This window comes from Pseudopodoces humilis, chromosome 6, assembly GCF_049639895.1.
Source record: "Pseudopodoces humilis isolate 2021_Gansu_Grassland_sample_001 chromosome 6, ASM4963989v1, whole genome shotgun sequence".
In the NCBI taxonomy this organism is placed as follows: domain Eukaryota; kingdom Metazoa; phylum Chordata; class Aves; order Passeriformes; family Paridae; genus Pseudopodoces; species Pseudopodoces humilis.
In genome coordinates, this window is record NC_142205.1 from 5,393,718 (window position 1) to 5,408,039 (window position 14,322).

Here is a 14,322-nt window from a genome sequence, read left to right on the forward strand (position 1 = left end):
CTTGGAGCTTGGCCCTGCCAGACATCATTTTGCTAAATCTCGCAGAATTTAGATGATGAACTCCTTGGGGCAGGTGCTGCTGTGTCTACATAGGTCCTGCCACCAGCAGGTCTGGGGATAGTTGATATTACTGTAAAATAAGTTCCTTTTCTCATTATTTTTGACATTTTAACTGTATTTGTTAAAAAGGTCTTGCTTATCCCTCAATACTGCAAGGATGTACTTTAAAAGGAATACCTTTTAGGAGTCGGGGAGAGGTTTCTCTACACCACCTACTCTGGGATAATTTTGGCATCAATTTAGAAGACCTAGTCAGATCACTAAAGCCACATCAGAAGGGCTGTCAGCCCTTTCCAGGTCTGGGATCGGCGGCTCTCCATTGCCATCTTCAGGCTGGGAGCAGCCTTGATCCTTCCAGAAACCTACAAATCCCAAACGGATACGGCAAACTCAATTCCCGTTTAGCCAGCATTAGCTGAAATTAATGGTCAAAACCTGGAATAAGTTGTTAAATGTAAAGAAGGGGAAGGAGCTCTGCAAGACTGACACTCAGCTGCCCTGGATAACATGGGTATTTCCCTCCCTGTAAGTACAAAAGGTTTTATAGAGTAAATTAACACTAACAATGCTGTTTAACACGCACTACTTCTCACTGAGAGGCAAAGTTTTATCCCCAAGTTTTCTTTAAAGTACATAAATTGAAACTGCCTGAGTGGTTTTAGATCTGTAGCCTTCATTGTCCCCCTGCAAAGAAACCTTTTTCTGACAATGATAAAAGCTGAGGTTCTTGGGAGATTTTAATCATAATTTGTACTTAAGGAGGTCTTTGGCAAACTTTTCACATCTGATAGACATGGTGGTAGGTTTGGTAGAGATGAGGTTTCCAAGGCTTTCAGGGTCTCTGATGAACAATATCACACAGCTTGGAGGGCCAAAGAGCTGTAATCACAGAACAACACAAGTAACACATCCTAAAAGGAATCAAAAAAATGTGGAACAATGTAGGTGCCCTGGTCCAACGGGGCCAGCCTAGGTGAGGCTCCTCAGACCCAGCATTGTCACTCAATGAGCATCCATGCCACTGCCCCACCTTGCCAGTCTCCAGACAGTGTCTGACCACCATCACTGTAAAAAATATTCTCCCAATTAGATCTGGCTGGAAAATCACTTTCTAGGAGCCCAGAAAATCACAGAACCATAGAATGGTTTTGGTTGGAAGGGGCCTTTGAAGGTTGTCTTGCCTAACCCTCCTACACAAAGCTGGGACAAATGCTGCTACTCAGAACACTCCAGCAGCCAAACTCTCAGGTCTCACAGTAGTTTGGACCAGGTCCCACAACTGTTTATACATTTTTCCCACTGCCTCAGTCCCTGAAACCCCAGCTCTCAGGGCCAAAATGGATCATCCCAGTGATTACCACAGCCACTCTAGCACCACTCAGTGAGTGGACTCTCTCCATCGCGGTGTCCATCGTGCATCCTTCCCAAAGGGCAGCCATTGTGCAGAGATGGGAGATGACCAGTCCAGCCTCTTCAGGAAGATGCTGTAGCTGTCTGCGTACTCAGAAACCCAGCGGCTCCTGCAGAGAACACGGAGAAGGGGATAAGGAGGGGACCTCCACCCTGTGCTTCATGCACCAGAACAAGGGACCTGCCTCCCCTTCTGCACTTGACCACCTAGCCAGGAATGTGCGTAGAGCAAACAAAAGCACATTCAGGTGGGATGGGGGAGAGGGGGAACAGCCTGTCTCCATCAGGAACAGGGCAGATGCTGCAACACACACAGCTGCCATCGGGATCAATCTCCCGCCTGGACCAACCGTTAGACAGGCACAGTCTCCACCCCAAATATAACTCCAGGATCACAGATTAAAATCTGCAATGCAGAGCTGAAATAAATCTGTGTTAGGGGAAGGTGGGGGGCATGAGGCAGCGGGGAAGAATTGCCTTTCCAGTGAGAAATGAGAGCTCAGGAGCAGTTTATGCCTGTTTGGTTCACAGTGTGCAGATGAGTCACGTTGCAAACAGCTCCTGCCCTGTTTGATTTGAGAGAGCCCTTTCCCAGGGGAAGCCTGGGCATGGAAATGATGAGACATTCCTCCTGCCCCAGCCCCATGGAGATCTTCTTTCCACTGTGATGAGGCTGTCCCAGAAGTTGTCTCCCCACTCCTCTCAACCCTGCTGCAAAACTTTTCAAGAAAAGGCTGATCAGGCTTTGGAAGTGGATTTGTCCCCAAGGGAATTTCTTTGGGCCCATTGCATAATGTGGACAAGGAGAAATACACTTGGGAAATGCCTTCCAACTCCAAGCAGCTCCAAAATCTCCCTGACCTACTCCTACCCTGTCCCCCACTCCCAGCAGCCACCCTTTGCTCCCCACCCTGTTTCCCCCTTACTCATTGAAGCGGTTATCTTCAGGGAAAACGGGAGAAGGCCTTATCTCCTCTGTGTAGAGCGCACCACGGACTCCTTTCCAGTGCTCAAAATCTTGCTTGTAGGTACTTTTCCAATCGAGGTCAGAGTAGTCTAGTGAAAGAGAGTCCAAATAATTGAAAGATTTTTTTTTTTTGCATCTCTGTCTCCTATATTGCACAGTCTGAGTGTTCCCCCTGCCCCTGAGCTCCATCGGCTCTTCATGCTTCCAGCACTCCTGTTGGAGTTACCATGATGAAGGGATTAGCCAAGGGAAAATGTAGGAACTGCTTCCCTGGTGTAGATAAGGTCATTTAGATGAGATTATTCAGCCCTTATTTTCTATAGCCTGTGTGAGGGAAGCCACACAAAGCAGACCTGGAAATGGTATCTTTTTATCTTCCTGTCTGGATACTGACTTGTCACCTGGTATAAATTTTCCCATATTGTCTGTTTTCTTTTCCATCCTGCCATTCACCAGGAACTAAACCAAGGAAGAGATTCATGGCTCACTTAACCCCTAATTGAGGATCATCACAACTGCTGTGATACCTTCCCCAAAAATCCCTCTGGGAGCTGGTTTGAAGAGGTACCATCTCCCATCTGACTCTCCAGAGATGTCTTATCTGTGTGTGTACAGCTTGGTGTGTGTCCTTCTGATCAGATCTAACTGGGGATAAACATGCAAGGAAGACACACTAAGAAGAGCCACCCACTGTAGACAGATTTTCTGGGTATTTTAAAAATTACACATTCCTATAATGAGTCATTGGTACACTGAGGCTGAGGTTACAGGTGTCTCACACGTGCATGGCCATGTCAGGCTGTTAATGCAACCCAGCATTCCTGCCTTATGACATTATTTCCAGGGAGACCACACTGAGCAGGGCTGTGGTCCATGGGATGGGCTGTCTGGAAGGTGGGGTGAAAGAAACACCATTTACAACACTCCAACCTCTTCTAGAAGATAACTGTTCTTCTCTGCCCTGCTTCTCCCCACCAATGGACAGATGGTTACAGGGGATCTATGAACCCTTTCTGTGTCACTCACTTTCACTTTACCCTCCTCAGTCTCTTCTGGAATCACATTAAAAAGCATAAAGACAGGCTGAAGGCCACCAGTCATTCTCATGGGGCAGCTGCCACAGCCTCCATCCACTGACCTCTGATTAAAACAGATGAGCTCCGGTTCTTGGTTTTGTATTTATCAGCATTGTGCAGCCCTTCCAGGTACAAATCCTGGGCAAATTGCTGGTAGGTGACCAAGCCCGTGGATGGCAGTTCCTTCGGCACCAACGCCTCTGAGATGTGGGAGGAGAAGTGAATTAGTCAGGAATCACCATCAATTACTCACCCAAATCCTACCCTTTGGATAGGGTAAATTGAAGTCCCATCCGGCAAAAATTAGGGGAGACCCAGTCAACTTTAGCAGAGCTTTGATGAGGTGCATCAATTTTGGGGGTTCATGACAACAAGTTGAGGAATGATTTATGTTGGTGCAAAGCAAGAGGAAGGAGCCCACTGTCTCAACATTACCCTGGAGTGCCAAAAGGAGACCCTCTGCAGCAGGCCTGTGAGAGGGAGAAAAACTGCACTGCTGGGACACGCAGGAGCAGAGCAGGAAGGGAAAAGCGCGGGAGCTCAGGACCTCTGACCAACAAACCAATATGATTTTGCAGATGCCCTTTATTGTTTACATTATACACTTATTTATACATTCTAAAACTGCTGTTCACGTGATCACACATCTTTTCATTGGTGCCCCTATCCTGTCCACGCGCTCTGCACGCACCCCTCAGGGCACAGGATTGGTTACAGTCCAGGTGTTCCACTGCCCTCTGTTATCTGGCTCTTGTGGTCCTGTTTTCTTGTTTTTCAGCCTCTTTTTCTTATTTTTAGAATAGCTTATGTCTCAGCAACCTTGAGAAATTCCAGAGGGTCTGATAATAAACTCTAAATATAGTTTGGCTGGAGCACATCACGGCCCAAGCTGTTCAGATACATTGCTACAGAAAAGCCCACAGGACTTTTGTCATTAGCATATGACAGCTTCAGATGGGTTTGGTAAGGAGATCTTTGAAGGCCTCAGGTGTAAGTGGAGTCCATATGGAGACATATCTGTCTGAGATGCTTGTCCAGACTCTCCTATTGAGTGGAGAGAGAAACCCTGCCAGAGTTTACTTCACCTCTCTGTCAGGGTGGCATTAAGCTACAGGAGATGGCAGTGTCTTTGCTCCCCTCTGATAATGAAAGGATCTAGACACAGGCATCCCACACTGGGAGAGAGCAGCTCAGGAAAAAGTGAGGACATTCCTGGCCATGTCTCCTGTTTGTTCTAGGGTACTACTCAGCAATTACACCCTCTTCACTCTCAAGTAGGAGCTCAGAGAAAAATCCCCACTGCTTTAGGATGGTTGTGCGTGGCTGAGTGATATTTGGTGACCAATCCTTTTGTTTTCCTGACTTCCATGAGAATTTTAATCCAAGCAAGCAAGCTATTAGATGGTGTGGCTGCAGGCTGGCTAGCAGCACCTTTGCTGCATTTGCTGTCAGACAGGCACCCTTAGCAGAAGGCATTTGAACCACTCAAACCCCTCATACCCAACCAGAGTCCTTTTCCCTCCCTGCAATTCTACAACATGGGGTTGACTCTCCCTCTATCCCAACAGAGCTGTGAAGATAAAACCCTTAAAGACCCTCACTAGAAGTGGCTCTTCACACACCAAGATGTTTCTAAAACCCCAGCTCCCTCTGCCCATGTTTTGAGCTGGCCTGGGAGCTGCATATTCGTGGTGACAAGGTGCTGTGCCCATGTGTGAATCCTCACCAGGCTCAGTCCAGCACTGAGGCATCATCAGGATGCTGCCATCCATGTGTGTCCAGCCAGCATGGACCAGGGGCTGGGGGGCTGGCAAAGGCCCAGGCAGACAGTCCCTCAGGCTGCTCACCAGCAGTGCCACCATCAGGGCTTACCTTCAGTTCTAGCTGACAGAGGAGGAATGGACGGGCAACAAGACAGGTCGTGCATAGGCTCAGCAAGAATCTCCAGTTTCCCCACCCGTCCTGGTGTCAGGTCAGAGGAGTAGCACTCTGGCAGGTAGCACTTGGATACCTCTGGAACAGGAGGGAATGAAGGTTTCTGCAGAAAAAAGCCCCGTGTGAATGGAGAGGCAGCAGCTAGGGAGGGCAGCTGCTAAAGCATCGTCAATTTGCCCACAGAAAGCCCAGAGTCCCTGGTGATACAGTGGCCACAGAGCAGCTCTGTGGCTCTCACTGACATACAGGAACTGGCACAGCTTCCTTTGTCTGCCCATTTAACAGCTTGGGACTGTGCTGGGCCCTGGGTGGGCAGTGGCAGGGAGGGAGGGAGCCCTGGCAAAAGCAGTGGGAGAGGGAAAAACTCCAGGGTTCATGTCAGGGAAAAGCTAAAGGGGATTCTGGTGTGGCTGCTGCCTCCAGCCTCTACAGCTGCATACCACAGCTCCAGATGCTTTTAAGGGGCTCAGAAAGGGATTCTCTTGCTGTGAGCTCTTCCAGGCTGCTGAGCCAGCAAGGACCATCCTCACAGGGTTTGTCTCTTGTTGTTTTGGAACTCTGAGGGTTTCTGTTTGTCCCTCAAACTCCCGAGTTCCCTGGGCAATCCCCTAATGTTTTTCCTTTTCCAGGCTGGCAGTAGGGAAGGTAGAGGCTGCAGAGCTACAGGAATTACCTGTGTCTGGGGGATTCCCCACTGAGGATGGCCAGAGCTTCTCCTGAGGGACAAGAGCCTCCAGGAGACCCTGCACCAGCCAGTGCTTTCTTCCTTAACCCAAGGAGTTCCCCTTCCCCTTGGGAGTAGGTTAGTGCCCAAAATTTCACAGATAAAAATATCACAGTTGGTTTACCCACTTACACAAGAACAAATCCTATCAGGGCCAAGAGGGAAACATGAGCCTCCTGAGTATCTCATCATCACACTACCCAGTGGGACAGCTTTCTTTGGCAGGCCTTTGGAAATTAATAAGGAGCCAAAGGGAGCTGCAACCCAAGAGAATCAGACACAGCTTCTTCCCTTCCCATCTCCCAAGCTACACAAGCACCTCCACAGAAAGCGTGCAGCCCCTCAAAAGTAACATTTAAGTGAAATAAACAAAGGAAAAGGAGAAAAGAAAAAGTAACTGAGCTGCACGGCTTGGAAACTGCACTCCAGCAGGCAGGGGTTAAACCCTGCCCTGGCAGCCGGGCTCCTGGAAGCGGAGCAGCCACCTCAGGCTGGGGCTGCCCGGGAAGCCCTGGCCAGCCCGGAGAACAGCGGGAGCCCCGAGCAGCAGCGCTAATGAAGGCTGCTGGCAGCGGGAGAGGAGAAGAAGAGGAAGAGTGAGAAGAGAGGAAGAGGGAGAGGAGAGGGCTCCCCAGGCTGCTGCCCGGGCGGGGATGGCAGCGGTGTCTGCCGACAGCCCCTCTGCCCCGCCGGGCACCCTCACACAATGATTTCTCTGTTGTTGCCTCCCCCTTTTCCTCCCCATCCTCAACTTTTTTTTCCCTCTCTCGTGAGCGTACGAGCCCAAAGCACTCCGGCAGCCGAACATGCCCCCCACCACCTCTCCGCAGTGGCCCAGTGCAAACCGCAGCTGTCCCCACCGCGCTGCCACAAGCAATTAAACCAGGGCAGGCGGAGCGAGGCAAATCAGATTAAATAGCTCAGGGGGTCGCTTGCACCGCAAGGAGATTAGAAAAAAAACAACCCCAGCTTCCCCACAGAAGTCTTCTCAAGCCCGTGTCAGGGCAAGGAGCCATCTCCATCCCAAAAGCAAGGCTGTCCCGGGATGGGTCTAATCCCAGCCGCACGGGGAACGAGCGGAGCCCGAGGCTCAGGCACCGGCTCAGCAAGCACTCGGTAGTGCCCTGACTTAATGAGCGTAATTAGCATCGCTCCCCAGCAGCAGCTTTAGCAGGGTGCAAGGGGGGGTTTCCCGCAGGAGGGACGGGGAACAGGCCGAGGGTGTTTGGGCCTGGCGGGAGCAGCCGGGGGCTCAGGGCAGCGCAGGCCGCGCCCGCTCCCTCAGCCCTGGGGCACCATCCCCGAACCCACCCGGGCCGAGAGCGGGCCTGGCGCCTTGGGCTGGGCATCCAAGGCAGGAAAAGAGCACGGTACCGGTACGTGTGCCTGCGTGGGTGAGTGATAATCGCCGTGCCAGCCGAAGTCCTTCCGATACGTGCTCTTGTACTTGTCCAGCGCGGGGGGCAGCTGGAAGGGACAGAAGGCAAACACAAGGAAGCAACTAAGCCTCGGGGGAAGCCCTTAAACGTGGTGATACGAACCCAAAACGCTCCGTCATAGCTCAGGAGAGGATGAGCTGCTCTTCTGGGTTACCTGGGGCCACTCCAACAGGGCAATTCCTTGCTCAGTTAAGCCCCAAGCAGGGTGGCTGGGAAGGTCCTACACTACATCTTTCGGCAATGGTTTCTGGGGCTCTTCTTGTCCCAGGATTTCCCTTGCAAAAAACACCTTCCTCCTGCCTTCCTCAAACCTCCTCTGAGTGCCCAAATGGCCCCAGGCAGAGCACTAATACAGAGCTGCCGAAATACTTTGATCATCTGCTGAGGTCCAGTGTCACTCAGGTTAAATCAGCACATGCCTCCATCTTGTGTTTCAGTAGCATTTGCTATGTGCTTATCACATATTTAAAGAGCTGGCTAATGTCAATACTCATTCTGCAAAGCCATTGGAGAAACTACGGAGGAAAACTCTGCCAGGGGGTATAAAGCCAGAGACACCTGCTCCAACATCAGAAATCCTTGCAGTGCAAATTTCTGGAGATGGGGAGGATTTTAGGGAGAGAGCACTATCCGTGTGTTTTGTCCCTCAGCAGGTACCATGGGCACCACTGGAGCCAGGAAGGCTGGTGGGATGAGCCTTCAGGCTGCCTCCAGAGCTGATTCTGTGCTGAAACATTAAAAGTGATAACTCATCAATGCATGGCAAGGCCTGGGAGAGGTGAGCTCTCATTTTGGGTGTTACTGTGATCTCCACTGTTACACAAACACATCCACCACACAGGGGTGGCTTGGCCAGCCCAGGCACTGCCATGTCCCTGTGATTAGGGACACTGCAGCAGCACATGGCACCTGAGGGAGGGCTTTGTGTGCCTTGCCAACAGTCACCCACTTTGGGCAAGGAGATCTTTTATATTCTCAATCCTTTTTTTCTAACATTTCACTCTTTTCCCCCTCTGGGCTTCCCAGACCAGTGTTTGCCTTTGACCAGGATGCAGAATTCCATTTTCACCAGTTCCTATTATCTTCCCAGACCAGCAGACCCAGCCAAACCCATTACTGAAACACCAGTGAGGATGAGAGTCCTGTGTGTACTTCACCTTCCATGGCTTTGCATCCCTCATTATATCCATGGTGACTCAAGAACCTGGATGAAAAAAATCACTCAGTTAAAAACCAGCAGACCAGATCTTCTCCTCCATCCCACCTCAGGGGATAGGAGAACTGGAGACCTGAAGCTGGCTACTGGCAGGAGGAGGGGGATTCAGATGGGGCTGAAATACTCAAATTGGCAGACTATGACTGATTTCAGCCAACTTCAACAAAGTAAAATATACCCAACCAGGATGTACACAGATGGACACCTCAGGGGATGCAGTCTGTTGGAACCCAGAAGGGATGAGTTGGAGGCATCCCAGCACCAGCAACCCCAGAGTCACCCAGAGGGTGAACAGATGTGACTCCCTGCTGGAATAGGGAGCATCAGTGATGGCATCCAACAATGCCTGTGTGGTCATTGTGTTTCCAGGGTCAAGGGAAAACTCCATTGTGACACCACTGAACCACAGAACCCTGGAGGCCTTGGTGGAGGAAGGGGAGCCTGAGGGGGTTGGTGTTGTTCCTTGGAGGCAAAAGCACCCCAACAATCATGCTGGGGAGCTGTTACCCACTTTTTCAGCTACAGCCAGCCATGCTGGGGACACATGGCCAGGAGAGGGACAAAGCCTGCCCTTTGTGAGCACTTGAAGCCCATCCTCCCATAAATCCTGCTAAAGAGGTGAGCAAAAGATGGGGAAGCTGAGGAGAAAAGGACATACTCCGTGGGTGTGCTGAGCAGAAGGAAACAGCATCCTTCCCTCCCTGCATGGAAGGATGAGGAGCTCTGCAGAATTAGGGCAGGCAGGGATCTCCACTTAGAGGGTGGCTGAGGACACCTGAACTGTCCCCTTCAGATACTGCCATTCTCTTCCTCTGATGAGGCACCAGGGAATGCTCAAATGGAGTCCTCTGTCCCATGAGTAAGAGAGGAACACCACACCGGATACACAGAGCAGTATTTAGTCTTTAAAAAACACCAAGCCTTGACCGGGTTTGGATGCTTTTCACCAAAAGACTAATGTTGCCTAATTTTGGGTGTGCAGAGGGAGGACACCTCCCTCTGAGCTGATCCTTCCTGACTTCCTGGCTCATTTAGGACAATTCATGTGACTAATGCAGGTACACAGTTGGGGCTGAAATAAATCCAGAGACACAGGTTTTGTGAGCTGAATCTCATTCAAGGGTCTAATTTCTGTAGCTGCGCATGAGCCTAGTGCAGCCATTGGTTCAGAAATGAGATTTTCTGCCACTACAGCGATGCAAATAGTAGTGAGTGCTGGTGATGAGCCAGGAAGATGAGATCTCAGCTCCAGGAGGAGAGCCACTCACGGACCTGTGTTCACAGGCACCGTCGGAACAAGCTGAATTCCATGAGTTATTTCTCTCTGCACACTGTTACCAGTGTGCAACTGCAGCCCAGGGATGCTCTTGCACGGTCTGTGTGCTGCTGACAGCTCTGCACTGGTGTCAGAAAAGAGGAGAAGCCCTTTGTCATCACTGCATTTTATGCAAATTAATATTAGAATAAATAACGCAACAAGGAAGGAAACTATTTCCAGAAATGTGAAACTCTCATGTTCTCCTGTGCTTATATTAAAGGGATTACACTCCATTTCCTTCTTAATACAGCTAATGCTCTATGGGAAGCCCTCAGGCCAGGGATTAAAGCACTTATTCAATTAATTAGGAACAAACTTCTGCCTTAAAGTCAAACACACAAATATCGGTAAGCCCTTGAGAGTGTCTTCCTTCCAGAGCAGAGAAAATGGATCCTATTTCTGGTGTAAATGAAACCAAGCCTGCAATCTAGAATTACTAGGAATAATAAAAATTAAGAAGAATGACTTTTAAAATACCACTATTCTATAACACAGCAGAGTAAAAACAAGACACTCCCATCATCTCAGAACTCAGCATTGGAACCCCCATAACAGGGAGCAAAATCAGGTCCTACAAGGATAATATAAATGAGATACAGTTTTAGGATGTAACATTGGTAATCAGCTCCAAGCTGCAGGCACAGCAGTGTTTGGGAATATTTGAAGTTAGGGGTGAAATTTTGGCCCTGGTAAACACAAAAAAAAGAAAATGCTTATTCAGTAGGATCTGAATTTAACCTAAGGTGTCTGATTCATTACTGAGATAGGAGAAAATTCCAAAACCTGGCTCCAAATCCTACTCTTTCTTGATGATAGCTTGATCCTTACGTCTTCTCGCAGGCACAGCTCACATGAAATTAAAAGGCATTTTGCCAGAATAGTTTATGCAGGAGCAGCCCACTACTGCTGTTCAGTTTCTCATTTCTTCCTCCCAAATATCAAAAGATGGGGCTGATAGTTGCCAGCATCATCCCAATTAGAAGTGGATAAGAACCAAACTCACAGCTCTCACTTTCCTCTGCCTCCAAGAGAACTTGCCTCCTCTTTGCTAATGCAGATATGGAGAAAGCTGTGCCCTGCATGGCTGCTCTCTGTGTAGCTGTCTGCACATCCCTGAGAGAGAAGATAGTGCTGAAGACCAAACAAACAGCTGCAGGAGGAAATTACTATTAGTAATTGGTTTATTTTCACAATACTCAAGGGAGATGATGGCTCAGATTCCCAGAGTCAGGAGCTCAAACCATTCACCTAAATGGCAGTGCCCCTGTTTCTCAAGGCAATGACAACTCCAAACATCCATGAAGGTATTCAGAGGGTGCTGGTGCTTTTGGCCTCTCCACATTGTGCTACATGCATGCACAGAAGCAAAGTACACGTCAGCCAGGACCAGAAACTCAAAGGCAGATATTTATGTGTTTGTGCAGCACCTTGGGAGAATTTGCCAGTAGGCCCAAATGTGTGATAGCTGAGCTCAGATCCATTAAAATCAAATAGGAAGACTTTAAGTTAGAGTCTAGGACCTCACCTATAATGTAAAACAATGAGATTTGTTACCTGACCTGTGCAGATCTTTCCTGGCATCCTGCTGGTCATTCCCCCTGAGGTCAGAGGTACCTCTGTGCCTCTGGAAAGTCAATCTCACAGTCTCAGTAAGACTGCAGTTGCATGTAGGACATGATGTAGAGATAGATTTCACCTCAGTTTGGCCCTAACTTACAATTTTTGCTGTCTTTTTCCACCTGTGAAACACAAGAATTCACTCCAGGTCTGTACTGCCCTTGTGCAAGGCACCGCTCTGGGCACTGGCAGGATTTGGGGGAAGCCAGATCTCAGCTATTAACAATTCCATGAACAAAAACATGGCCCAGGAGGACATACCTCCCAGTCAGCCTAGCCCCAGACAAGTGCTCCTTGGGCCAGGAATAAGATTCATTGCCCCCATGAGGATGTTGAAGGAGGGAAGTGATGGGTAAGCAGGACCCCCAGCTCGTGGAAGAGGCAGGGTGTAATCTGGGAATCTCCATTCAGGTTATCACCACCAGGAGACAAAGTGCAAAGACGGGGCTCTTCTTCAAGGGACAAGTGTTGACAGCCCATTCTGTCAGCAGGAGGTCAGCCACCCATTTGGGTGTAAAAACATGAACTTTCCTGGCAGTGCAGCAGTCCAACATGGGCACATTTCCCATTGAGTTATTTATTTCATCCTTCTCTCCTGCTTTCCTCATAAATTGGTGGTGCATTTATGATTTCTTGTGAGCAGAAACAAGCAGCATCCTTCAGCCAAAATCTGAGGCCCCTGTTGCTCTTCCAGCCACCTAAAACATTTACAGGACTGAGCCCTCAAAGCCAAGCTCCTTGTTGCACAGACACTCCTCTGTGCAGAAGACAGAGGCAGCTGGTGAACTCAGTCGTGGTGTTCCAAATCTTTGGGCAATTCTGCTGTAACCTGCTAAAACAATCAATTGTTTGTCCCTGATAATCCCCCAAAAATCATCCATCTGCAGAGGGATGGCTGAGATCTCATCACTGCCTATGCGATGTGTCCTGTGATATAAATCATGGCATATTTATGCACCTGTGTAAGGCAAATACATATAGGCATTGTCAGAGAGCCTAAATCTGCTCCCTAATGCGGTTGTTTAAACAGCCCTTTAACCACATCACTTTTCTCCTCGTTAGGTTAAGTTGCTGGAGGTGAAAAAGTCCTTCCAAAATGGTTTTCACTCACTCACTCAGTCCAAAGTAAACATGCCTCTGGGACCATTATGTGTATCAGGTATCCAAGGCTTTGTTAAGAGCTTGCCTGTTAGGTAAATTCTGCTTCTCTTTCTCTTTGGAAGAAGCAGGTTAAAATAAGAGACAGGCTCACATGAGTAAAGCAGAGCAGCGTTACAGAGATACAGGAAAAACAGACAAAATTCAGAGCAGCACACACAAGTGACCCAAGTCTGGGGAGTCTCTTGATCTAATATAACTCTGGTTACAATATGACATTGGCCTGACTTACGCCTGTCACTTGTGCTCACATTCATCAGATCTCATGGTCTGTGCTGGACTTTTTCACCACAGTCAGCAGAGCCACCTCATGGAGCTAAAAGCCCAGAGTAACAAGCAGGAGCCTTTGCTAATAAGACAAAAAGAGGAAATGTGCATCTTTAGCACATCATGAAAGCCCTCCAGGTGCAGGGCCACAGGCCTGGAGGAGCTCCTGGGGCTTTCTTTGAGTGTCACCTTGCATTACAACTGCATCTGCTTCTTAAAGGCAAGTCTGGCAGGACAATTACCACTCCAAATCTGCTCACCCAGACCCCATCCACACCTGACTGCAGTGAAGAGGAGCTTTTCCATTGACTGCTCCAAGTCACTGACTGGGGGATTCTCTCACTGCAGCCATTAGAACTGTTCAGCTGATCTAAACTTGTCGGGGAGAATAAAGAAAACACCTGCTTCCAGTGAGAGGAAAAGTAAAGTGAGATCAAACAGAAGCAGGAGGAGAGAATTTAAGCAATGCAAGAGGTGGCTGCATGTCATTTCAGAAGTCACCTTTTGTCTTTGATCTGTGCTTAGGAAGCGGGCACCTCCTGGATCAGATGGCCAGTGGAGAAATGTGCCACCGAAGGCATCCCACCTTGAAGTCTCAAGTGTTTGCTTTCCCCAGGGATCCTCCTTCTACTTCCGTCGCCATGTAAATCATCTGCCCTAAGATTTCCTTTAGAAAAACCAAATAATACAGGTTAGGGAGCAGGGAGCAGGACTTGTGTCCTCCCCTAATGCCAGGATCATTCACTGTGATGAAGTTGAGCCTTCTCTTTTAAAACTATTGCACATGCACAGGTAGGTTCCCTAAAGATCAGGGACTTCTTATAAAAGGTGCTATGCAAAGAAAAAATCCCTGTCCCTGAAAAGCTTACACTCTAAACACATGAGACAAATCAGGACTTTGAATGGAAGGATTTTAAGGACTAAGCACTGAGACAAAGCAAGCTACAGATCACACAGAAAATCTGTGGCAAAACTGTGGATAAATCCCACTTTGCTGAATCCTCACTTCTGCTCTTAACAGCTCCTTGGAGCACTGCCTGGCTTTTGTTAACAAAGCATTTGTTTTAGCAGCACACTTTGGGGAAATAAAACACTGTGCCATTTTCATGTGGCAAGAACATGCAGCATCTTTCTG

The 14,322-nt window shown here is 48.8% G+C and overlaps 1 protein-coding gene across 1 annotated transcript; it reads right to left on the minus strand.

Annotated features, from left to right (window-relative positions):
* Positions 1-867: 867 nt before the first annotated feature.
* Positions 868-13,809, minus strand: LOC148184085 (uncharacterized). Its single transcript, XM_088057115.1, has 8 exons — positions 13,689-13,809; positions 8,769-8,815; positions 7,547-7,639; positions 5,386-5,551; positions 3,576-3,713; positions 2,397-2,526; positions 1,419-1,580; positions 868-939 (listed from the first exon to the last, which is right to left on the minus strand). Exons 2-7 carry the CDS (start codon positions 8,799-8,801, stop codon positions 1,439-1,441), a joined length of 702 nt encoding a protein of 233 aa, XP_087913241.1. The 5' UTR covers positions 8,802-8,815; positions 13,689-13,809; the 3' UTR covers positions 868-939; positions 1,419-1,438.
* Positions 13,810-14,322: the final 513 nt, after the last annotated feature.

Bases quoted from the DNA above. Each gene is read 5' to 3' on its own strand.
- LOC148184085 (XM_088057115.1), bottom strand. From the start codon at position 8,801: ATGGATATAATGAGGGATGCAAAGCCATGGAAG. The intron at 7,640-8,768 runs GTGAAGTACACA...TGTCCCTTCCAG, and splicing joins GGGATGCAAAGCCATGGAAG to CTGCCCCCCGCGCTGGACAA. The intron at 5,552-7,546 runs GTACCGTGCTCT...TTTTTTCTGCAG, and splicing joins CCACGCAGGCACACGTACCG to AAACCTTCATTCCCTCCTGT.